A 26621-nucleotide genomic window follows, 5' to 3' on the forward strand; every position below is an offset into this window, starting at 1 on the left:
CTGCAGGCAAGTTTTTCTAACTTTGTTAATTCCAATTCCTCTCTTTCTTTCTTGTTGCCCAAGCACGTGGTGTGTAAGGCACCTCCGCTGTAGGTCCAGCCTGGGCCATGCAGCCTGCTGGCTCCTCCTCCGATGCTGGCCCTGCTGCGCGTTTCTTGTGCTTCATGGCCTTTTGGTGTGGGACACCTCTCCACCCTGTGTCAGCCGCACGATGGCTCCGTGACTTGCCTGGATCCTTCTTGCCCTGGATCGGGAACCACTGGAAAGCACCTCCTCTCTTCATCCAGCTCCAGCCCTATCCCTGCTATATTTTAACCTAAGTTTTCTCTCTCCCAAGATTCAAGGTATCCTGCTACTGTACCAGGCCATTCCACGAGTATCTTATGGCAAAAACACAGGGTCATCCAGAAGTACAGGTACTGTGGACTTGGCCTTTGTAACTGGAGACCAAATCCTTGCTCTGCCACTGACCATGTGGGTGGCTGCAGGAAGCTGTTTACTGTGCCTCAGTTTCCTCATATGTGAAAGGGGGGTAATCATCGTATCTACTTAGCAGGGTTGAAATGGCAATGAAGTGCCGGCGCCGCGGCTCACTAGGCTAATCCTCCGCCTTGCGGCACCGGCACACCGGGTTCTAGTCCCGGTCGGGGCACCAATCCTGTCCCGGTTGCCCCTCTTCCAGGCCAGCTCTCTGCTGTGGCCAGGGAGTGCAGTGGAGGATGGCCCAAGTCCTTGAGCCCTGCACCCCATGGGAGACCAGGAGAAGCACCTGGCTCCTGCCATCGGATCAGCGCAGTGCACCGGCCGCAGCGCGCCTACCGCGGCAGCCACTGGAGGGTGAACCAACGGCAAAGGAAGACCTTTCTCTCTGTCTCTCTCTCACTGTCCACTCTGCCTGTCAAAAAATAAAAAAAATAAAAAAAAAAAAGAAATGGCAATGAAGTGAGTGAGCACGCAGAAAGGGTTAAGAAGAATGGACGATACATGGTAAAAGCTCCCTGAATGTTCTTACTAACAACGTCTAAAAATACCACCGACCCCTGGGAAGGGTGTTACAACCAAAACAAGTTTAGCGTGGATGAGCTCATTTTCCTAGGTCTAGGCTTGGAAGTAGGGGTGGTGATGGTGTTACACACTAGACAAATGGAGAGCAATAAACCTACTCTTGCTGATAGCTATCAGCAAGCAAATGGGCCCAAGAGAGGAGAGGAAGAGGAGGGATGCAGGGCCCAAAACCAACCGTGCTGGTTGCAAAGTCCTGTTGGTGCCTCCCAGGTTAGATAATACACAGCAAATTCAGTTGCATGATCCTTGTGACCCAATAAAAGAGACAGAACACAGGAATCTTATTTTGCTGAATTGTCCTGAGTTGTTTTTTTCACCCTTGGTTTGCATGCTGTTGGCTTCTGGGAGAGTGCTGCTGTCTCCTGATGTCATCACTTATAGGTTTGTGTCCTGGGGCCAGAATCCTGAAGACCCCCCCGAGTGGACTGCATAGAAGCCTATCCGGAGGATCCCTCCCTGTCCCTGTACCCCTCCCACCTTGGCCCCTGCCTCTGTCCATTTCAGAGTTGCAGATGATTCATTCCCAGGCGGGCGGCTGGCCACCAGGATTTATTGTCTGTCTGAATAGGCTCTGTGCAGCACGACCCAAATAAAGGGGAAAAATAGAGCTGTCTCAGCAAAATGCGCTGAATCAGAATTAACAAGAAAATCATGTAACTAATGATCAGAAATTAAAATGTACTCAGGAGCTGCGGTGTTTAACCGAACAGCAGGGCTGCAGGGTGTTACTGCGCAGGATAATGGAACTGGGAACAGTTCATCTTCCAATTGCCATGGGGACCAAGGGTAGACAGTTCACAAGCTGGACGAGGTGGGAGCTGGCCCCCCGGGCTTCTTTCTGCACCCCAGATCCTGCTGCTCTCATCAGAATGTCTTCCCTTTCCGTAGTACCTGAGGCTAACAATGCATGTCTCATTAGATTCTCCCCACAGGTGAAACAGCTCCACCCCACGTCTCTCCATTTTACACAGAAGAATACTAAGGGGCAGGGAGATTAAGAGCTACCGTGAATGGAACATTTACCATCTCTGGCCACTCTTCTTAACCCTTTCTGCATGTTAACCCACTTCCTTGCCATTTCAGCCCTACAAAGCAGATATGATAATTATCCCCCTTTTACAGGGGAAGAAACTGAGGCACGAAGAGGTTAAACCTAAGTGACAGAATGGGAATTGGGTCTCTAGTTCCCAAGTCCATCCAAAGTGGTAGCGTTTGATCTGAGATGCAGGTATCTGACTCATTGGAATTTCCACACAGTCGTCTTTGTAAATAATAATCTCCTGCATTTAATTTTTCTGTAAACCCAAATTTTGCTGCACTGTGGACTTACAGGGCCGTGCACAGCAACAAGCTGGCAAATATTGAAGACTGAAGTGCAGAAAATGGTTGCTTTCCATATTTTAAATGTTAAAAATAGCTTTCATTAGAACAAAAGTCAAATATTTTCTTGCTTGCCTAACTGTAAAAGCACTTAACAAGTTCTACAAAATAATTCAGATCTGGGGCTGCATCGAGCCATGAGTATTTTTAGTCTCATAGCAAACGTCTCAGAAAAGCATTGGAGAATCAAAAGCGAGGTGTGGAAGCAAAAGAGCTAGCAGCCCGGCCATGCCACCTCGCCTCTCAGCTGGCTCTCCCGGGCACCACATCATCAATATCACGACTGGCTACACTTCACCTACCAGAGTGACACCGCCAGCTAGGGAGGAGCCTGCCCGTCTCTGTGCAGAGGGGGAGACACAGGATGATTCGATTTGAGTTTCATTTGCAGATGTCTCCCTGGGAAGACAGAGAGAAGACGAGGGGGTGGCCCTCCCGGGGGGGGGGGGGCTGCATTCCTCACTTTCAGGGAAGCAGTGGGAATGAGTCGACAGGAGGAAAACGAAACCTGCCAGCAGACTGGGGGGGACCGGGAGGGCTTCCTTAGTCCTTGCTCATCTTGAGATCTTGCAAACACGCATTCTCCTCTGCACCTCATTCCCCACATCTCTAAAATGGGGATAAGCATGCCTCCCTGGGAGGGTTGTTGAAAAGCCTTAAATAATACATGAACATGAACATATATGCTATGCTTATCCTATCGTAGGGACGCAATGGTGAGATATCTGATTATTAGTAGGAATAGTAATAGCAGTAGCTTTATAGTAATAGCAGGAGGCATTTGGTAAGCAGTTCCTACATTTGCCTTGCCTTCCTCTATGAATATGCAACAATACTCTTCCACTAAAACCCGACTGAAATCCTATGTCACTGAAATCCCCCTGAGATGCCAGTCTGCGGCATTCGCTTCCCCCACACTGCTCCTTGTCGGCATCTCTCGCGGGACCGAATGTTGTACCACCTGACAGCATCTTTTCTGCTTATTGGACGGACCTAGGACACAGGCAGCACCAAGATGCTCCCAACAGAGTGGGGGTCAAATATCAAAACTTGAGAGCATGGTGGAAGGGGGTCCAGGTACGATAAGCCTTGCTAAGGGCAGGTAAGCCCCCCAAGTCGGACGGAGACAAGGAGCCAGTGTGAGGATGGGAAAGATCAGGCTGGGAGCACCATGAACAGCGACAAGTTCAAGGTCTGGGGTTTGACTCCACCCAGGCAGGGCAATAGGTTGGCAGAGGTCCAAATGGGCAGGTACTTGGCACAGGGAGCATGTGGCCTAGGATATTAGAGACCCAAATACAGGCACTAGGCACAGGAGGCCTAGGTAGGTCATCAGAATTAGTTAGAGGATTTCTTCAAATGCAGATTCCCAGGATCCAGCCACTGCATTTCTGGGAGGGAGAAGAGGTCATAGGGTCTCCTGCTCTGTGAGTGCATGTACTTGCTGGCGATGGCTGAAGAAGGCCCTGGGATAGCAGCGGCCTTGAAACTCTGAGACCCCCTGAGGACTGGCCATGAGGCAGGAGGTCTTCCAGGCACACCAACCAGAGGCTCCGGAAGTGAATGCAAGACAAGCAGCACGGCGTGAAGACACATTTTAAACAGAAAGGAAAGCAACACCTTTCTTCAGGCTCAAGAAACCAAGGTCAGCTTAGATTAAAAAAAAAAAAGAAAAGAAAACAAAAAAAACTCCCTGAAGCAAAAGACTCACGAGACCCCAGCTCTGTCCTTGGGATGTCCTGTATCAGATCTGCTCTCAGAGAGCCACAGAGAACATCAATGTCCTAGTGAGAGAGCCCAGCTCGTGTGAACTGTAAGGATTGGACATTTCCAGGTGAATTCCCCCCATACTGAAAGAGGAGCCAGAGCCTCAGACTAAGACTCCCTCCCCCACCTGCCCCCCCGAGACACTGGGCTGAGAGCAGCCCACTGTGAGGACGGCAGGGCCGAGGACTTCCATGTATCAAGTGGATTTATTTCTTCTCCTTCACCAAAACGTGCTTGCTGAAATGTGGTCACCTCAGCTCTCTCCCCCAGCCCTATGCCCAGAAAGCCAAACCTGGAGTAAATCTCCCAGGAGACCAAGAGACTCTTCTGGAGAGAAACTAGGGAGGCTGCACTGTTGGGATCCCCCAACCTAAAGGCCAGGTCACCTCTGATCGCCCTGTGGTTCAGCTCACCATTTGCATGTCCTGTCCAGCCGTGCACAATTTGCAGCTGTCTCAGAGTCTCACTCTTTTTTTTGACAGGCGGAGTTAGACAGTGAGAAAGAGACAGAGAGAAAGGTCTTCCTTTTCCGTTGGTTCACCCCCCAAATGGCCACCATGGCCGGTGCGCTGCTCCGATCCGAAGCCAGGAGCCAGGTGCCTCCTCCTGGTCTCCTATGCGGGTGCAGGGCCCAAGCACTAGGGCCATCCTCCACTGCACTCCCAGGCCACAGCAGAGAGCTGGACTGGAAGAGGAACAACCAGGACAGAATCCGGTGCCCCAACCGGGACTAGAACTCGGTGTGCCGGCGCTGCAGGCGGAGAATTATCCAAGTGAGCCGTGGCGCTGGCCTCAGAGTCTCACTCTTGAATAGATATTTGCAGCCATACACGACTGGAAATTTGAGGAAAGCTTTCAGCTCAAAAGAGAACAAAGCAGACAAATGAGAGAGAGAGAGAGAGAGAGAGAGAGAGAGAGAGAGAGAGAGAGAGAACCTATTGGAAAGGTTTGACACAGCAGTTCAGCTGCTTTTAGGAACACCTGCATCTCATGTATTAGAGTGCCTGAGTGTGAGTCCCAGCCCCGCTTCCAATTCCAGTTTCCTACTAATGGGCACCATAAGAGGTGGAAGTAGGTGATGGCCGACGTATTTGGGTGCCTGTAGGAGACCCATGTGGGAGAACAAGACAGAATTCCAATTGTTTGTCTATAGCCTCAGATGGCTTTCTTACTTGTACATAGGAGCCATTCACTGAGTGTTGATTTGAGCAAATATAGAAGGATTTGGAAAGATGCTTTACAATGGAAGCAAGGACGTCTGTGATTTCGGCACTCAGCATTCTAGACTTTTCTACCATTCCATCATTGAAATGCAGAATTCAAAGCAGTACAGTTGGGCTTCTGAAATTAGAAAGTTGATGGAGATGAGGCAGACATCATTAAACTTCTTCACACAGGCGTGGCTTGTTGTGTAAGGAAGAATTCCCAGCAGATTCAGGGACTGCATCTTCAAGTCATGCTCTCAAAATTGTTGCTTCCAATCTAGAATCTGCACTGCTTCCTGTGGGTGGAACACACACCAGAGTCCACCTCGCTGGTTGTTATTCTGAAGCTGTCTTCGGCTCATTGTCCCAAATCCACCTGTGCAGGGGAAGGTGGTCAGTGGCCGTCACTGTGCACTCTTGGCCCACTGCCTGACCATTCAGCTCTGCTCAGAGAAGTGGGTGACCCTGAGTGCAGTGGGGACCTCCCTGTTGACTGCTCCCTCCAGGTAGCTTCTGAATGCCCTAAGGTTCATGTTGCGCTTGTACTGTAAAGTCCCCAGGGCAGCAGCTCAGAAGCACCTGATTGTCCATTAGCAAAGGCTAAATGTGAGAGCTTTTCATCTGGCTTCATTATCCCACAGGAAGAATTCTTGGCAGTTAAAATGAACTACAGCCTCTCCCTCCCCAGGTCAGTGCCCACAGGTGCAGGCTGTAGACCTTGCCCAGTATCATGCAGAGACCTGCACCCCAGAGACATAGACTTGTGTCAGTCTGCACCATTGTCAGCCTCACACAGGCCTAGTGTGCACCTCTAATGCTGTGCAGGGCCCTGTGCTAGAAGCCCCTGGTGTGTTCCAGCTTAGTGTCAACCTGGGATGCCAAGGACCTTCCTCTACCATCTCTCTCCCAATCTCATCAGACAACAGGAGCTAAGGTTTCAGCTGAAGGGGAGTAGGGTGGGGAATGAGCTCAGGGCTTTGCCTTGAAGCTCAGTGCCAGCCTTGATGTGGCGAGATTGAGCACTATTAGAGACCAAGGTCACTATCCCCAGGCCAGTCCTTGCAGACATTGCCTTGAGACCTGCTTTGGAATCAGGTGTAGACCTCCACCCTGGTAGGACAGGTGAGTGCTTTGGCCTGCTCCATCCTTAGTCAAGTGCAAGCTTTGCACACACCCACAGGGCCCCATGGCTGCGAGACTCAGGTGCAACCCAGCTTAGTGTCAGTTTGGGTACAAGCAACTGCCTTCACCACTCTTCCCCCCCACCATGGGCAGACAGCAAGGAACAAGAGTCCAGCAACTGGGGAGCAGGACACCAAAGTATATGCAACTGTGTTTCTAAACGTGTAAAACTACCCTGGGCTGATATTAACAGGCCCTGTCCCCCAGCTAATGCCTGCAAACAGCACCTCTAGACCTGCCCTGGTCTCAAGTGGAGACCCACAGCCCCAGTCAAGCACCTAAGTAGCCAAAGTGATCTTGAACAAGAAGGAAGAAACTGGAGGCATCACAATACCTGATTTCAAGACACATTATAGAGCTATTGTCACCAAAACATGGTACAGACATAAAAAATATAAAAAATGGTACAGACCAGTGGGACAGAATAGAAATACAAGAAATTAATCCTTGCATCTACAGCCAACTTATTCTCAAAAAAGTTGCCAAAAACATACACTGGAGAGAAGGCAGTCTCTTCAATAAATGATGCTGGGAAAACTGGATATCCTTATGCAAGAGACAGACACAAGATCCTCCCCCAATCTCTTACTCCATATAAAAATTAACTCAAAATTGAGCAAAGATCTAAGTGTAAGAACTAAAAATATGAAAATACTAGAAGAAAACTTGGGCAAAATACTTCAAGATATCATCAGGATGAGTAAGGATTTTTTGGATGAGACTCCAAAAGCACAGACAACAAAAACAAAAAACTAGTGCATGGGATCATGTAAAACTAAGAGACTTCTTCATAGTAAAGGAAATAATCAACAGTGCAAAGAGACAACTGACGGAATGGGAGAAAATATTTGCAAACTATCCATCTGACAAAGGATTTATATCCAGAATATGCAAGGAATTAAACAAACTCAAAACAAAAATAACAACCAACTCACTTAAGAAATGGACAAAGGATCTTAATAAGCACTTCTTAGAAGAAATACACATGACCCACAGATACTTGAAAAAAAAAAACTGTTCAATGTCACTAACCTTCAGGGAACCTGTAAAGTTACATCACCTCAGTCCAGTTAGAGTGACAGCTATCAAAAAGACAAGACATCACAAATGCTGGCAAGGATATGGAGAAAAGGGAGACATCGTGCATGGATGGTGGGAATGCAGTTACAGCCATCATGGAGAACAGTACAGAGATTTCTCAGAAAACTCAGCATAGACCTACCACACAGGAAATGAAGTTACCTTAAGAAATGTGTGTACTCTCATCCTGTACAGTGTGTTCACTGAAACACACTCACAAGAGCCAAGATATGGGATCAACTGAAGTGTCCACAGATGGATGAGAACATAAAGAAAATGCAGCATGTGTACACACAATGGAATAATGGAATATTAGTCAGCAAGAAAAGGAATGAAATATTGACATATGCAACCACATTGGTGGAACTGGAGGGCATTGCGTTAAGTGAAATAAGCCACAGAAAGACAAATACCACCTGCTCTGTCTCATATGTGGAGGTTTAAACAAACAGCCCATCTGAACTTGGTGATTCCCAGAGGTTGGTAAGGGTGGGGAGAAAGGGGAGAGAAGGAGGTTGGATAATGGGCATCAAAACACAGTCGGGTGGCAGACACAGATTCTAGCATTCCCTAGCACAGTGGGGTGACTGTAGTTCTCAAGAATGTGTTATATACTGTACAAAGAACTGGGAGAGAAAACCTAGCAGGCTCCAAACAGGCAGCAAAGGAAATGGGGAAGAAAAAGGAGCGATGGCCTCTTTGTGCCATTCAATTTATAAGGACTTATTTTGGATGGAGAAATTCTTTTGGTCCAGCTGGTTAGACATGGGAGCATGTTCACAATCAGCTTAACGTGGAAAATCTGGTTCGGTCCCCTTGTGGTGGTTCATTGCCACAGGCACCCTTTGAGAGCCAGACCCTAGCAGGTACCATGTGGCTTCTATCCTTTGAGGAGTGCCCATGCACAGGTGGGTGGGAACAGAGGCAGAGGGAGTACAGGTAATGAGGGCTGAGACAGGCTATGCCAAGGGTGCTGTGGGGACACAGAAGGATGTGGAGACATAGGACACCAAGAGTACCTGGACAGGACCCCAAACCCTCTGCACCCCACCTGCTGAGGGCCAGAAAGCACTTCCTTGAGGAGAGCTCAGCCTCCCTTTAGTCCCTGTTCTTCTCCATCCTCAAAACAAATAGGTTCATCAAGAGAATGCCTCCTGATATTACAGCGAGGACTAAAGATAGCACATGGGGAGAAGCACCCAGGGGTCCCTGGCTCTGGAATTCTGCTCTCTCTCCCTATTGTCCTCTCAACCTCACACTCAGCCACCCTCTTGTCTACAACTCTCCCTTTTCTATGTCCCTATACTCACAAGACCCCATAATGACAGTGAGGCCACCAAACCCACCTGCCTTCCCTCTTCCCCTTGCTTCTCTTGAAAATGCAACCCTGTTCTCTCCTGTGCTTGTTGCCCTTGAAAGCAAGGACAGGTAGCCAGCTCCTGGCATCCTGCCTGCCATCTAACAGGTGCCTAGTAAATATTTATTGCTTGGCGATTTCCGTATCCATTTGGGGGGCTGAGTTGCCATGCACTTTGGGAGGCTCGACCACTGAGAAGAGGCACACTGCTCTGCTATTTATCACTTGGGCAACCTTGACCAGCTATTTAACTTCTCTGAGGCTCAAGTTCCTCATCTGGAAAATCACGGTGCTAATGTCTACCCCAGAGGAACGTTGTTTGAATTAAATGAAATAGTCAGCCGGGAGCCCAGTTGTACAGCTTGGCCCCATCAGAAACACTCACTGGATATTACCTCCATTCTCCCTTCCCTGCTAACCAATGGCCCATTGGTGGACCCATCTGAGGGGGGCCATAGCTAACCAGTAGCTAAAGATGTAGAACGACTTGATTTCTAAAGTCAGATTCAATTTCTAAGTTTTCAACCAAGGACTTGACTTTGCAGCATTTTGTCTCTTCTGAGAACATGAGATTTCACGTAAGAAGCCATGGAGCCTCGTGGTTATGAATCCAGAAGTCAGAAGAAAGGCTGCCTGCACTTGAATCTCACTTCCACTACAAGCTGTATGACTTGGGGCAAGTTGCTTCACCTTGACCCTCAGTGTGCTCACTTGTAAGATGGAGATAACAAGAGGAGTTGTTGGCATCTACTTCCTCTTTCCAGGAGAATTGGCTCAATTCTTTGCAGCTCTTACAACGTGCTGGTCATGGACTCTGTTACATGTAAGTGGTTGCTGTTCTGTTATTCCTCTCCTGTGTGTCCATCATGTTTAGTAATTACAAAGTTAGGCCTCTAATCAGATATACAAACGCATGGTGCTGTACAGGCATTCGCTCAGCGAGCCCAGGAGGGGCTCCGTGGCAGGAAGGCCATTCTCCCGCACACCCCAGCTTCTCTCCCTGTCTTCTCCTGAACCACCCACACTCACAACCACCACGCTCTGAACCTCTCCACTCTGACACAGTTCAGACTCTAACAGGCCCTGCCTTAGTCCCTGCTCCCCAGTCTTCCTCCTCTCACACTCCGGTCAGTACCACTCCTTTGCTCTAAATCCTGCAGTGGCTCACAACTCCTCATCCTATTACGTTCAGAATGCTCTACCTGGCATTCCTCTCCTGACCTTTGCCCTCATCCATGCCTCTGACATCGCAGCCTGGCCAGCCCGACAAAGCCTTGTCCCTTCAACTTCCGAGCCATTCCCCAAGCTAGACCCATGTAGGATAGGTCCCCGCCTTCATTTGTGTGAAACGTCACTCACAGGTCAAGTTCATCCCACATGGCCTCCTTCCTTCCTTGACCCTCAGATGCTTTCTAGGGACTCTTTGTTGACCCAGGGTTTTGTCTGAGCACCTCAGGGTTCTTCACACCCTCTCCCCTTGCTCAGGACAAGCGCCCTGTGAAGTGCTCAGCCAACCCAGGGCTCCTACCCCCAATTTGATAAGATAGATTAGACCCCAGGCCTTGGGCAGGTTACCCCACAGGGAAAGCAGGTGTACCCAAGCTGGACACAGTGCTCCAGCAGCATCCAGGGGTAGCTGGCAAGGTGCAAGGGGCAGAAAAAAAGAGGCAGAATTCAGGCACAAAAGCCAAACTCATGTGTCAGCCCAGAAATCTCCCACAGGGGGTAGGCAGCAGAGCTGGAGATACTGCTAGGGTGCCGGGGCAAGCAGGAGGGAGCCTAGGGGTGTGGGTCTGGTTCACCACGTGCCTCAGAGCCCCTTCCTCACTCATCTCCATTCTCTCCTGCGGCACCTCTCATGCCATGCATGCCTTCACTTCCCCATGGGGCTCAACATAAAGGAAGCAGAGGCCTCATTCGGAGAAACAGGTGGGGAAGGGACATGAAGGGTGTGGGGGAAGGCACCAGGTAGGGAAGAGACAGAGGAATGTGTGCCACCACAGGCCACTGCCACCAGGGGCCCAATTTGCTCACTAACCCCACTGCTCTCTACTGTTAACTCCCTCCTGGGACCTGAGCCTCATCCATGCCCCCATGTCCTGGGCAACCCCACACAAGAGCTGCAAGCCCCCATCTGACCTTTAAGGGCCCTCTCAGGATTGAGGGGTATATGCTGTGTCCCCCGAGACTCATATGGAGAAATCCTGCACCCCAATGTGAGGTCGTTTGAGACTGAGGGAGGGACACTCAGGAGTGTGATTGGCATCCTTCTAAAAGGCACCCTGTGTGCTCTGTTACCCTGGTCCTGCTGGGAGAGGACACAGGGAGAAGGTGGCCACCTGGGTCCTCACCAAGCCCAAACCTGTGGGTGCTTTGATCTTGGACTTCTCAGCCCTCCACAACTGTGAGATAAACATTCTTTAAGCCACCCAGTCTGTGGCATGTTTGTTACAGCATCCCAGACAGACTGGGACCAGAATCAGCCCTCAACACTCACAGGCCCTGGCCTCTGCCCTGAGACTTGAGGTTTAATCCCCACAGCAGATGAGGACGGCAAATGTTCTGGAGGACAGAACACACACCTGGCCTTGCTGCGAAGTTCACACAAATGATGCCATTTAATCTCACAATGAAATGATGAGGCAGACATGAGGGTTGGTTTCCCTTTACAGGGGAGAAAATCGAGTTTAGCGAGGTTAAGTAATTTGCCCCTAGTCACCCAGCTAAGAACCGAAGAGCCAGGACTTGTGCCTATATCATCAGCTGGCAGAGTCCATGGGACGGACTTCTGTGTTTCAGGGGAGCATGCTGGTCAGAGCCGGAGGGGAGGTCAGGCTCATGGGCAGGGGCAGGGCTTTCCTTTAGGTCAGGGTAGGAGAGCTGTGGATGCTACCAGATGAGGGGGAGGGGGTGGCAGAGGAGGCGGCATGACGGCAGAGGTGGTGGGTAGCCATGGAGGGACTCCTGGGAGAGAAAGAGGAGATCACTCCAAATGGCCTCAAACTCCTCCGCTGTTAGTAACGAGGTCTTCAAAAAGCTCATGGAAAATGCATATTGTGCAAAATTCTTCTGCATAAAAATAATCCTTTAATTCCATTTTCCCTGAATGCTTTGAAGTCCCCTTATTTTTTCAGTAAAAGGTAGGGGAGGGATTTGGGCCCTGGAGGAAAGGAAGAGTTGGTTTGCTGTGGGGACAGGCTCCAGTTATCTATTGAAGTTGCAGAGCAGGAATAAAGGGCCCCACTGAAGTCATCAATAAGAATAGATTCTGTCTCTCAGTTGACTCCTATTTAGCCCATGGCCACCACTCACCCACACTCATGGCAAAAGGCCCCTCCAGGACAGATGAAGGCAGGGACCCACTTCCTTCCTTTCCTCTGTCCCAGGGTCAAGTGTCGCCTCCCCGGCAGAGCAGCTTTGTCTTCCTGGGGAGGAAGGTACAGCACTTCTGCACCTCATCAGCTTGCCCTGCACAACACAGCACAGCCCTTCACCGTGGCATCGTGGTGGCCAGGTGGGCTGTGCTCTCAGAGGCTGGACTTTTCAGAGGACCATCCCCAGAGGCACTGCCCGCTCCATGCTGCGTCTGGACAGTGAGTTACTGCAGCCTCTTATCTTCAGCAGCAGGTGGAGGTGTCCTGGCTCCTGGGCTGCTCCTTCCTGCAGAGCAAAGCCAGGTAATATTTACTGGCTCAAATGAATAAGGTAACCAGGCCTGTCACAGCACAGAGGATGCGTCTCTCACCCGAGCCTTTTCCTTTCTTTCTTCATTATGTTTGTAATTTTGTTTTATTATTTCCCATTGGAAAGCTGTGAAATGAAAATGATGCAATCTACTGCTGTGAAATAATGTCGTGCTCGAGTCCTTTTCCAATAAGCCCTGAGGTTTGCACTGTGACGGCTTCATTAAATTAGTCGGCTCCATGGCAAATGGAAAAGCGCTCAGAGCTTTGGAGTTGGCTAATCCGAGTTGGGCTGCCAGAGAGCATTGGCCAGGAGGGAGCTCAGACGGTTGGCTCTGCAGGGGGTAGGGGGAAGAGGCTTCTATCTACCTTGAGGGACCTGCCAGAGGCTCTCCATCTGTGCAGTTGCCAGATCTCTCATAGAACACACACACCCCTTTACAGGGTCATCAGGCGCTGTCCATGGTGCTAACAGAATGGACGCATTGAGGCAAGATGGCAGCTCAGCATGTGGAAACGGGGGAAGCAAGGCACTTCCTCCCACCTTGGGTGAGCTACAGTGGTGGGTGGCTACAACTTGAACTCTGCTCCTGAAGTTACACTGCCGAGGGCAGCAGTATCAAGGTGAAACTGTCCTTGAAAGCCAGCAGCACCCGGGTCACCAGATGCTAGGGAACATGCCTGAGACTTCTGCAGAAGAGATACACGGGTCCACACCCTCTGTTCTATCACCACCCACCCCAGAGTTTATGAGAACAGATTCTGTCTTGCCAGGCTTCTCTGCAGTATTAAAGATTTCCATTACTGATAGCTCTTTCCAGTTAGCATTTTCAGTATTAAACTCTGTCATTATCATGTAAAATATGCATGATCCCTAAATCGATGTGTGTTGTAACGAGATTTTATTGTTATAAGTTTGTCTTCTCAGTCTTCCGTTTCTGCCTTAGCTGTCTTTTTAAAACTCTACTGTCTGATAACTAGCCAGGAGGTAATTAGGAAGTGGTACTATAGAATCACAGGCTTATTCTCACACTCATTCACAGAAATTTATTGAGTGTCTACAATAAGATACGGTCCAATGGCCAGTGGGAAAGACAGTGGTGACAGCTAATTACAGCACTAAGGAATTTTGTCTGAGCTAACAGAGGAAGCCCCTTCCCCTGCACATATATAAATATTGGATAAGGCAATTTGACATCAGGCCTATATTTGAAAGCAATGGGGGATGGTTTCCAAATTTCAAAGACAGGTGGGAATTCAAAGCTAGAGTAGGGAGAAAGAGATGAAGGGTGCATGAACAGTCCAGTTAAACTCCATGCACCACCAGCTGGGAAGCAGTGATGGCATGAAAACTACTAAAATTTGAGGTGGAAATAAGCAATTGGTGAAAGATCAAAATCTGAGCTTATGCCAAGAGTTGAGATGGTGGGTCCACAGTCTCATCTCTGTGTGAAAACCACCTACAGAGAGATCAATGTAGAAATTGGCTTGCAATCAATGCAATTCCAAAGAACCCTAGCAGAGCAAATGAAAACTGAAGGATGCCTCCACAACAGTGTATTGGAGAAACCCAGAGGAAAAATCTTCTACTCAAGTTGAACTCATGGGGAGAAATCACTAAGTATGTCAGGGAAAAAATGCCAAGAGAGTAAGTCTCAGACTGAACACAGCACTGGCCAAGCTCAGATTCACCCGGAAGCTCACACTCTTCCCCATTCTTCCAAAACTGTTTCACCTCCAACCCTAATCCAGACACCAGCTAGGCAGAGGCTCCTGCCTCACCCTTGATCCACACGGGATTGGGTCTAGGACACAGTCTTTCCCTCTCCCCACTGCAGACACCCGAACCCACAGGTGCTTGGGTTCCTTATATAAAACTGCACAGTAGGGGCCAGTGTGGTGCAGTGGGTTAAGCAGTAGCCTGCATTGCTGGCATCGCATATGAGGGCCAGTGTGAGTTCCAGTTGCTTCACTTCCAATCCAGTACCCTGTGAAGTATGTGGGAAGGCAGCAGATGATGGCCCAAGCACTTGTGTCCCTGGCCACCCATGTGGGAAACCTGAGTAGAATCCTATGTTCCTGGATTTGACCTGGTAGTGCCCAATTGTCATGGCCACTGGGGAGTGAATCAGTGGATGGAAGCACTCTCTCTCTCTGTTGCGTGTGTGAACATTGAACACACACACCACACCATTGAGATACTCAGAACTCTGTGTTATTTGCGCCAGCCAGGTGAGAGGATTCTGTCACTCTAGACCAACTCCTTACTTCGTGGTATGGTATGAGACTGTGTTAGGAAGAGATTTTCCAAGCATGATTTGAGGTCTGAATCTTGTGAGTCCTTAAGATCATCAGAATAGGTCTCTCTCTCTCTGTCTCTGTCTCTGTCTCTGTCTCAGTTCTCATAGGCTGGTGTCATGGGGCAAACTTTCACTTTCACTCACAGCTACCAATGACCGACTAAGTGAGCTATTCCAGGACACTAAAATTTGGCCCTCAAACTCAATGATCAGAGTTGACTGAGGACTCTAATTCAGTATCCACCAAAAGATCTGACAGTCAGCCGGGGCCTGGCCACACCAGTTCTGCCATGCAGGTGCAGATATCGGGACCCCTGGGACTACAATGGGTCACTGTCAGCTTTGTCTTGAGTTGGTGGAGGTTGGAATTGCTTCTAAGCTTGCTTTTCAATCACCAATTCCTCTCATCTCAGCTGCATCATCACCAGGATTGTGGATAGAGGTGGCCACGTGGGTACAGTGATCCTTATTTGCATCATCAGTTTTCCACCAAGGGGGCCTCAAGACATCTGCCGTAAGCTCACCTGAGAGCCACCCACCTCTTACTGGCAGACTCCCCTCCATGCTCCTCTTCGTTATTATCCCAAGCTCTTCTGGTCTCAGGAAGTTCAGTGGGAGAGTTGAGCATCAGCTTTCTGCCACATCAAAGGAGGTTGAGATAAGACCAGGGGTCAGGAGCAGAGGCCTTCATTCCTGTTTCCCATTCCCTTGGGTGTCTGAGCGAGCTCCCCTTGCTGGCCGTGACCTCATAGGGATAGTAAAATCTGCATATGTTGCTTCACCTTGGGCAAGAAATTATTCTCCCATCATCCATTCAGACAAACCTGGTGTGCCCAGCTCAGTGCTGGGGCTAAAGAAAGGCAAGAGACACCTTTCTTGTCCCAGGGAACTCAACTACAGAGGGTAACAAACAAACAGGTAAGGACGATACCAGGCTCCGCTTTCACTGATCACAGCACAGCACCTACTCCACCTGCTTAGGGGAAGAGTTTCTGGCAAAATCTCCTGTTCTCTTTCTTCTCTGCCAAGTTAGTTTGAACTCCGTGCACATAGAGCCCAAGGAGCCACCAGTATGTCTTCTACTGATGGCTTGACCTGGCCTTGTCTCCTTTTCCCAGTGCAGAGTGAAGTGAACCTGATAAAACAGCCAAGTCCCAGGTACCAGGAGCAAATCAACAAGCACACACAACCCCCAGCGGAGATTTTGGGTCTGTCTACACTTGGCTCTTTACTCCCTGAATTTACAGTGGTCAAGGGGTTTACACCAATGAGCTTGAACCTCTTCCTATCACTGAAGGACTTTCAGATGAGGGGACAGACACTTGCTTAGAATGCAGAAGTTACAATGGTCGGTGGATTCTAAGATGGCTCCCACTGAGCCCTGCCTCCTGGCGTGTCCTCTTTCACTCTCCCTCATATAAGCCTCTTCCAAGTCTGAGCTGGACCTGGTGACAGTTCCCGCCAAACAGAATCTGGCGGAAGTGCTGCCAAATGAGATTCAGTTATCAAAGAGTGGGGCTTTCATCCTGCTGATAGCGCTCGCCTTCTTGGCTTGCTCTGCTGGAGACACCACATGGCCAGGGCCTGAGGGCATCTCTGGCCAATTGCTCCTGCCAGCAGCACTGGCTGAGTGCGGAAGAGACCCACATCCCCGGCAGCACCTTGACTGGTCCTGGTAAGGTGCCCCGAGCAGAGGACCTAGCCAGGTCTGACCCACGGAGGCTGTGAGCTAGGAAACCCGTGTTGCTTAAAGCTGCCAAGTGTTGGCCTAATTCATTATGTAGCAATAGATATGGAAGAGAGTGAACTTACCTTGGTAGAGAATGTGTGGGCCTACCTGGGAACTTTTCCAGAACACGTGTGGTTTCTTCGAGGAGATGGGCAACCACCCTAACTAATTCCCAGAGCACATCCATAAATGGGGACTTGTTAGCCTAAGAAACGCACATGCTGACGGCCACAGGGCACAGGCCCATAAGGGCCCACTGAGGCCGTCTAGGGTTGCTTTAACCCAGGAGGGGCATTGGAACCAGCTGAGGAGCCCAGACCCTCCCTGGATCCTCTGTCTCAGGATCTCCACTGAGGAATCTGGAAAGAATTTCCCCAAGTGAGAAATGTCTTGTCTGTAAAAACCACTGATCTGGTCCCATGTTGACACAACAGGAAAAGGCGTACCACAGAACATACGAGTCTTCCCGAGCTCACCCAGCTAGGCTGTGGCAGCCACAACAAGGGCACACAGGTCACCCACCTCGCTGTCCTCAAGGCACTCCACCCCTACCCCCACCCCACCACAGTGGCAAAGCTGCTTAGCCCCCGGCCAGGGGCAGAACACACAGCCTCAGAGACACCCAGAGACAACTTCGAAAAGTAACTTTATTTGTTTTGAAAACAACCTCCAGCCAGTCCTTGCCTGGTAACAGGGAAGGCTTTCTCTCTTTTGGAAGAAAGGGAGCCATGAACACTTCCCATTGCATCCGTCTCCAGGGACCAGGCAGAGGAACACGGGGCCAGGAACTCCGTGCCCCTGGGAATGTGTGAGATCGTCTCGGAGCCCCACTGGCCTCCGAGCTCCTCCTCCATCCTCCCTGAGACGGCCGCACCTGTCTTGGGGGGCTCTGCCTCCGCCTCCCAGTCCAGGGCGTGGGCAGCAGTCAGGGGCTGCCTGCAGCCTGGTTTCCAGTTTGCTGTGGCCGGGGGAAAGTGCCAACCTCACAGGCCACGCTGGCCCCGGGTAAGGGAGCTCAAGAGCTCACTATGTCCCAGTGCTGGCTCATGAGTGACGACTCACACGGGTTGATGACAACCTCTGTGCCGGCCTCCGTGCTGTCCCCAAACATGTCCATGTCGAGGCAGAGGTGGGACGCCATGTGCTCAATGTGGGAGTTTGACCTGGTCCATTGCTGAGGAGAGAGAGAGGGGAGGGGATGAGCCAGGCGGGCCTGGGCTGGGGCCACACGGGGTCCTATCTGTAACGTCGGGAGTGGTGGCGCATCAGAAAGCTGGACAGCGACTCAAGTTCAAGGTCTCAGGAGGGAAAAAAGGGAACGAGGGTTGCAGCTAACTGCTCTGCCAGGGACTGCACTTGTTTAATCGGGTTAAAAAAAAAAACTTAAAAGTAAAATCAGTGCTTGCTAGGAAATCTTAGGCAGCAACGGCTTTGCAAGTCACGGGCCAGACAATGTGAAGTGAGACAGTCGCAGGTGCACGCAGGGAGGGGCCGTGCTCTGCAAGGTTATAGAGGGCAGGGGCAGGGGAGTGATGGCAGGCGGAGCCTCGAGCAATGTTTCCCATGCTTCATTTCACACGACAAGGACAGAGCAGACAGAGGTGCATGGAAAACCACCCCAACCACGTGCTGAGCCGTCTCAGTCCATCACTCTCAACAGCTACCCCACGCCTTAGGCATCACCAACTGCGTTTCAGAGGGGGAAGAAAGGGAAAGTCAGAGAGGTCCCGGAACCTGCCGTGGGGCACACAGCCAGTGGGTCACAAAACAGGCATCTGAGTCTCAGTCCCTGACCCCAGCACACAGTGGGCAGGACACCATGTGCGGCCAGCTCTGGGCTGCTGGAGAAACCGGGCACACAGGCATCTGAGCACAAGGAACCTGGGGCCACACTGCTGGTGGCTGCTCTCTCCTCCCTCTCCTGACCGTGAGGCCCTCTGTCTTCTGGTCCCTTCCTCCTCTAACGGCTTTTCGCTGTTCTTGCACCTGAGATGTGACCTACCACAGGTACTTGTGTCCCAAGCCCCGGGACCTACTGAGCACTCACCTGTTTCTCATCCCCATTCTTGCAAACAGCAAGGATCACGGGAGCGCCAGGGAACAGAGTGACGACCGACAGGCACAACTCCTCCTGGATGATCTGCTGTGTGTAGGTAAAGGCCCAGACCTGGGGAGAGAGTAGGGAGGTGAGATCCACAGCCTGGGATGGGGGGAACAGGCAGGTGCACCCTGGCTCCAGGAGCCCCCACCTGCAGGCTGCTGCACAGTCTAGGTGTGATGATCAGTGTGGCTTGGTGAAAAGCACTGGGGCCCTAGCAGGCATGGACCAGTAATACAGTCACCTTGGGAAATGCCACTCAAGTGCCCGAGACCCAGAGGTCATAGCCCACAGGGTGTGCCAGGCCCTGGTCACAGAGGTGGCTCCTGATCTGGGCTTTGGGAGGAGCCTCATCATCAGGCCAGCCAAGCACGTGGGCCCCAGCGTGTGTCTGTCCCCCATACTTGATGCTGCAAGCTGCTACCTGGCATCCCCTCCCCAGCTGTCTTCAGAGCATTCCCTCTTCTTTCAAACCAAATCAAAGTCAGAGTCATGAGAGCACGAGTGTGATGACAAGAGCAGGATGGAGGCAGGGTCCCGAGGGCAAAGACAGAGGAAGAGCGGGGTGAACGTGGCCATGAGAAAGCAAATGATTCCCAGAGTATGCTTGCCTTCCCCAGGCCCCTGATCTCCCACGGGGAGAGAAGCAGAGAAACCAGATGGAGGGGCCGAGCTCTGGTGACGGGAAAGGGGTGTCGGGAGAGTCCTCGCCAGCATGGGGGTGCAGGTGCATCGCCCCCATCCCCGGCCCCATTACCAGGGTTCCCAGCACAGCCTCTGCTCACCAGGCCTGAGTGCTCCTCACTTCTCAAGCCAGGGAATAGGCAGTGCCAGCGTAACGGCTGTTAACAACAAGCCACAGAGAGCCTTGTTCCCAGTTATAAAGTTGGGGACATCTGCCCTTGGCCTTCATTGGGGGCCAATGACAATTCCCACACTGAGGCCCCTGTCATAGGACCAAGAGTCCCCAGAACAAGACACAGGGTGCCTAGGCCCTGGGGTGCTGCCTTGACCTCCATGGTCAGCTGAGCGCTGTTCATGCCTCTCTGGTTCTTCCTCCCCTCCCACCCACTGGCTCAGGTCCTCTGCTGCCCTGACCACGTGGCTTACCCGAGCTGGCCTGGCCTGCTGGACAACAATTCCAGTCCGGGCCCTTCCTCTGCCCGGCTCCCTTGCGTGGGGCCACCAGCCCAATAGGAGTGCTGGCCCCTAAGGATGGCTCAAGCCCCAGGGTTTTCCTGTCCCTTTTCAAATGCTGGTGTTGGGGGAAGACCCAGAGCAGAAAAGTCTCCCTGGGGAGTGAGGAGACAGAGATGGATCAAGTCCGACCACCACTGAGTTCCTGCAGCCGGAAGAAGGGTCCGTGGACATTCTTTCCACTATTTTACTTCTACACCGGCCTTGTGAGCATCACTCCACACAGACCTTTCACCTTTCCAGGATAAGAGAGGAGAAGCCGTCCGCACCCCCAGGGCTGACGCAGTAACCATGACACTGTACTAACAGCTAACACCTGCCCTGACAGCTCTAGGCAGGTCAATGTGATCTTCTTACGAATCCCATCAAGCAGGAATCAGCATTACCTCCATTTTACAGACCATGACACCGAGGCTCAAAGAGGTTATTCAAGGTCATGTACCATCAGGTGGACCCACACCAACTCTCTCCAACAGTTCTGCTTCTGCTGGGGCTGGCAGGGTCCCCACTGCTTCCGGGGCTCCTTTCAGCAAGGGTAATCACAGGAGAAGATGTCTGGCCCTGAGGTTCCTCTTGAAGGTGGTAAATATTAAAACCATGCATCAGCTTGGCTGCGACAGGACAGGACAGGGCCACTGAGACAGTCTCCTTCATGGGCAGTTTGCAAAAGAAAAGGCATGCAAAGGCCACAGTCACCCCCACCTTACCCTTTGTCAGGATCTGGGGTGGGACAGGCCACTCTCTGGCCTGCCTGGGAATGTTACCAGATGTCACTCTCTGACATCTCTAGGAATTGGGCTATGAGTGTGAGTGGAGGCCCCCATACCAAGGGTTCCACACCACAGCACCCAACAGTGCTGGCTTCTGTGTGATCTCTGGAAACCCCAGCCTGCATAGCCAGGCTCAGTCACGCCCCTCTAAATGGTCCCCCTGGGGCCCAGGGATGTGTACTAGGGACTCAGTCTACCCAGGGAGTATAGAACCAGGGATGAGATTGGCGCGGGCCCTGAAGTGAGGCCCTAGCTATCTGGGTGTAATACAGAAGAGGGACTTGGCCCTGGCTGTGGCCCCATGGTACTCCTAGAGCTGAGAGGGGCAGGAGGAAAGGAAGGAAGAGAGGGGAAGGGGAGGGGGAGACAGAGTGAAAGGGAGTAGGGGAAGGGAGAATGGGGAGGGGGAGTTGGCCCAAGGCCAAGTCCAAGGACAAGCCTGGCAGAGACATTCTTCCAGGCCTATGGCATAAAAAGTGATGCCAAATGCAGGAAGACAACACAGTTCATCTTTCCCATGCCCTTACCTGACCACACAGCCTGCAGGGAACCATGCATGAGCATCGAGAAAGTAAGTTTGCCTTTGCCACAACACAGTGAGTTGTGTTTGCCGAGTTAAAAGCACGGCTTGAGAACAGTTTCTGAAAGCCCGTTTTGGCATTTCATCTTTTTTGTTAATATCCAAGGGGCCTCCAAAACTGGCGGTGGGGGATGGAAGGAATGCCACCTGGAAGGAGCGTCCGAGGCTTCCTGCCGTGTGGGGCTGGGGTTGGAGGGAGCCGTGCCTGGGCACAGCAAGGGGGCAGCCCTGGAGCTGAGTGGACCTTCCCGGCGTTTCCCAGAGAAGGCTGCTCTCTGGCCACATCTGCAGGGGAGAGGAGGGAGGGGGAGCAGCAGCAGACAGGGGCCGGCGGAGGGGGAGACAAACAGGCAGCGGTGTCCTAATCCTGCCCCCGTCAGAGCTCCCACAACAGCCCACGATGAAGAGATTCGGCGACTCAGAAATCAGGACCCGACAAGCGGATCTGGCCTGACCGGTGAATGCTGGACCCTCTGCTGACCACTCTACCTGGGGAACTGGCAACAGCACAGCCCATGACGGATGGTCCCCCCCCACCAAGTGACACCCACAGGGGTCCCTATGGAAGGTAACCCAGGGTCTGGCAGGGCAGAGGAAGGTCCCTGACGAGTATACCCAGGCAGGGCAGCCCCAAGGCCACCTGCACTAGGGGACGCCCTGGAGAGGGCCAGTGCTGCTGGAACAGGAGTGGCCTTCTCTCTCCAGCCACTGGCCATGTGGCTACAGCACTCAGCCTCGGGCTTCCTCTAGCCTTGGATGCAGAAGCAGAGAGGAAAGCCGCACTAAAGGGAACAGACGGAAAGAGGCAGGTGTGAGGATGAGTCAGGGGCCCAGGCAGGGCTGCTGGCCTTGGAATGGCCCGGGCCCCCTCCACTGATAAGCAGGAAGAAATCTCAGCTGGGCTGACTTCGCCTTCAGCCAGCCCATTACATCGGGGTGTGGGAGTGTGACTGGCACCTAGAAGGTGGGGCCGGGGAGGCTGCCAAGCAACCTATGACACACAGGATGGGCCCCACCATGAAGGACGGTCTGGTCCTAAATCCAACAGTGTTAGGCTGAGCAGCCCCAGCCGTGTCCCAGAGCTCCAGAGGCACTGGATGTGCACCTGAGCCCTGCCCTGGCATCTCTCGGGCTCGACCTGGGTAGAGTCCTGGTAAGCCCTGCTCTGTCCAGTGGCAGGGGGATGACAGACCGTTAGCCCAGAGCCTGGCTCTGGCTCAGACTGAAGCGCTCCGTGTACTTCTAGGACACGTGGCAAGGAGAAGCGGTTGGGCAGAGCGAGAGAAATGTCAGCCGTGGAGAGAAGTTGGGTGCTGTGTTTTCAGCAAGCTAGAGGCTATGTCATGTGCTGGTGCTGCCAGGTTTCAGGCTCAAAGATTCTTCTGTGTGGGGGAACAGTGAGTGAAGGTGACAAGGCAGCAGTGCTGGTCTTGTACTGGTTAGGGACTCTTGCAAGCACCGGGCCTGGTTCCAGGTGCCTCAAATCCACTGTCCACTTAATGCTCATGGCAACCCTGGAAGGTGGGTACTGTTCCACGGAAGCAGGGGGGTCCCAGGTCAATGGCAGCACTGGGCAATGCCAGGAGCAGACCCAGCAAGATGGGACTCTAGTTGAGAGCATGCAGGGCCAACAGCTGGCCCCAGAACTCTTCTGCTCATCCATGGAGCAAGCCACAGAGCTGTCTGGAGGGAACGAGCCTTGGTTCAACCAAACTATCTGCCTACCACCCTCTGATGTATCTATGTCATTGAAGATCAGCTTCAACCCTGACCACAACCCAGCTGCATCAAGTGGCCGTGCGGGTGCTGCCTCAGCAGCTGTGCAGATCCAAACCTCAGCCTCTCCCTGCTGGACGCCTCTGAGCAGAGGTGGCTGGGGGGGCCCCAAGGTTAGGACCTTCACTGCACTCACTTTAGGGGTCTTTATTTCTGGCTGCTCCTGTCCTTTCTTCTCACTCTGTGAGAGTTCAGTAACCTATGTTGGGATGGAAACCCCACACCCGCTACATTCTTTGTGGGTCATGCTATGGGGCTCTGGGGTGACAGTCAGGGTGGGTCTGAAACCCTGGCTCACTTGCTTATCAATGTTGGGAACTTGGGTAGGTGGCCCAAACATCTGCATCTCAGCTCCCCCAGGTGCAAAATAAAGATACTATGGGTGCCAACCTCACAGGGTCACCGACAGGAATAAATGGGCTGACACGCATGCGTGCCAAGACTGGGGCTCTGTTTAGCAAACACCAATGACTGAGGATGGGGACTGGGGGCAGCCACCTGGATGCGAGACAGTAGCCCTTCAGACCTTCCTTGGGCAAACCGCCTAGGAGTGTCCATTGTGAGGGTTCCATGCCCAGGCTGTGCTGAGAAGGCACAGGGAGGAAGGTGCTACCAGGCTGGCAGTCTGTCCCTCCGTGGACTCAGATCACACAGCCAGTGGAGGAGGCGCGGGTGAGAGTCCAGGGTTGGGGAAGAATTGTCATTGTCATTCCACCTTCCGGGGCCAGGCTGTTGCCTGCACTCCTGCCCCAGGAACCAGCAGCCTAAACCACTGGGGACACGGCATGGCGGAGGCACACAAGAAGATTCTTGTAGTCCGTGCTCTCCCTCCACACCCCTGCCTGTTCCTTATATCGGGTGGAACTAAATTGTTGCACCGGCCTTCCCTTGACCTCTCACAAATATTTTCCTAGAGAATCCAATAACGTGAAGAGCAAACTTGTTAACCTGGTGACTTCTTGGGCTTCACATGTGTACAAAAGGATGCTGCATTTCTCCCGGGTTTCACCCCGAGCATCAGTTTGCGGACATCGGTGTCAGAGCTGGGGAACGAAACAGCCCCCTTACAACAATGAACACAACAGTGCCCCAGGCTCACACCCACAGAGGGAGCGGTCAGCTGGAGGCAGGGCGCATGCTCTAGATCCTGTCTCCTGGGTCCAGCACCCTACAAGCCCCGTGCGGATGGTTATTTCTCCCGGGTCCAGCACCCTACGACCTCCGTGCAGATGGTCACTTCAGGACCTGTGTGGATCTCATCCCTAGACCATCTAGAGGGGCATGACTGCACTCGGATGGACTACTCTCCTGCCTGCCCCACCCTAGACCCTGACACAGGCGCTGCTTCTGGGAGCTGCCCACGCAGGACCCGGTCTCATCGGCTCTCTCCCGTCAAGGTGGAGCTGAGCTATGCCTCTAATATTCTCAACCTCAAAGGGAAATCTCGAGGACAGGGGTCTCCTCCCATGATTCCACCTAAGAGAGTCCCAGAACCAGCCAGCATCCTGCCAGTATCCATAACAGCAGAGTGTATCCAAGGCGGGCAGGCTTTCCAAACCTGTCTTCATCACTTACAGGTAAGTGAAACCTCTTTGAGCCTTGGTTTCACCACCTGTAAGATGGGCATGATAGTACTACCTGCCTCATGGGGCTCTGCTGTCACTTCCCCGATAGGACCTTCCAGACAGAACAGGGGCCGAGGGCTGCATGGTCATGTGTGTGTATATGGGGGGTGGATGTGACTCCCTTGGGCCCAGCCAGGAGGCAGATGGAACAGACAGGACACAGTGGGGAGGTGGTGAGTGGAGCAGGGTTAAGAGGAGAGACCTCTGTCATCACCTACTGTTAGCCAAAGCTGTGGGGAGGCAGGCAGACGTGGACGAAGGTGGAGGGGACACTGGAAGGGGGTGCACGAGGCAGTGCTGCAGGGGGCGTCCCCCCCACACAAGCTGACCCCAGGTGCCTGCAGGTCACAGCTGTGTGCTGCCCTTTCTCACAGGACAGGGAGTTCACCTGCGATGGTCATGACTGCCCTGTTGCAAATGAAGGCCTGGCCACCTTTCCCCAGGGCCAGAGCCCAGGAGGACCCTCCTCGGAGGCCGCTAGAGCCCGGGGCTCCTTCCTCCCACTTCCTCAGGCAGCCAAAGACAGCAAGAGCCTGAAAAGACCGTGCATCGCTGGGCACAGGCTACGCCGACTCCTGTCCCAGGGAAGTAGGGAGACAGCACGTGGCTGCTGGGATCCCCACGGGCACTGTTCACACACAGACTCAGAAAACAGGATGAGCGTCACCAACCACAACACTTCACAAAACGCAACTGGAGCCAGCTGCACCTGGGGCAAGATCCACACCGGGGCTACCTTCCCCTTTCCCTGGCCCACTCCCAGCTCCTCTCTGTCCTGCTGTAGCCCAGAGAGGATTCCTGGAGAGCCGCAGCGAGCCAGAGCCAGGCGGCCTGGATTATGGTGGTGGACGATGGGGAGCCATGGAAGGTTGGGAGCAGTGCTTTGGAGATCACATGCAAAACGGGCTGAGAGGCGGGGGCTGAGAGGCAGGGGCTGGAGCATGGGAGGATCAGCCGCTGCCACAGCCTAAGCCAACGGTACCCAACACGGAGGTCTTGGCCGCAGAGGGAGTGTTGGGAGACATCTTTGGTTGTACGAGGTGTGGGAGGAGAGGGCAGGTGCTCCAGGTGTCCATGGGCAGAGGCCACAGTGCTGCTGGACAGCCTACAAGGTGTGGGGCAGCCCCACGGCAAAGAAGCAGCTGGCCCCACACGCCCTCAGTGCCGAGACTGAGGGACATGGATCAGACAAGAGGCGAACACAGCCAGGGCCTGCGAACAGCTCTTTGGAGGACGGATGAGACGGGACTTGCAGAGATGGGAGCGCAAGCCTAGAGGAGGTGGTCATGTGGAGGGAACAGGTGGGCTGTTGGGGGGTGAGGGGTTGGCTGCTGTCCAACCGGCACCCGCAGCCATCTGTGCAGGTGAACCATGGAGAGTCTGCCTGAGAGTGTCCAGGTGGGCAACGCGGCTGCACACCAGGGACCACCCTGCTCTGTCAGGGAGGGAAGACTTCCCTGTTCCTCGTGTGTGAGACGATGCCATCTAGGGGTGCTCCAGCAGCACCCCAGAGGAAGCTCCGCCCAGGACTCAGCTGCCATCACTGGGTCACTCACTCATTTGCGCCTGCCTCAGGCCCGGTGAGGCCCACTCCTAGCCTTTCATCTCCAATCTGCACAGCTAGCAGAGAAGTGTTTGTTGAATGACTGACTGAGTTGTGGATGGATGAAGATACAAAGTTGATGAATCAATGAACAGAGGAGGGGCCAGCGTTGTGGCACAGCAGGTCAAGACGCAACCTCTAATGCCAGCATCCCATCTGGGTGCCGGTTCAAGTCCCAGCTGCTCCACTTCTAATCCAGCTCCCTGTTAATGTGCCTGGGAAGG

The 26621-nt window shown here is 52.6% G+C and overlaps 1 protein-coding gene across 1 annotated transcript in view; it reads right to left on the reverse strand.

Annotated features, from left to right (window-relative positions):
- Positions 1-17421: 17421 nt before the first annotated feature.
- GALNT14 (polypeptide N-acetylgalactosaminyltransferase 14) overlaps positions 17422-26621 on the reverse strand; it is a 196699-nt gene continuing 187499 nt past the window's right edge. The window contains exons 14-15 of the mRNA XM_062210174.1: positions 18796-18915; positions 17422-17922 (exon numbers count right to left, since the gene is read on the reverse strand). Coding sequence (XP_062066158.1) covers positions 17764-17922; positions 18796-18915 — 279 coding nt within the window. The 3' untranslated portion in view covers positions 17422-17763. The remainder of the gene's footprint in view (positions 17923-18795; positions 18916-26621) is intronic.

Source organism: Lepus europaeus, chromosome 13 (assembly GCF_033115175.1).
Source record: "Lepus europaeus isolate LE1 chromosome 13, mLepTim1.pri, whole genome shotgun sequence".
NCBI classification, from domain to species: Eukaryota; Metazoa; Chordata; class Mammalia; order Lagomorpha; family Leporidae; genus Lepus; species Lepus europaeus.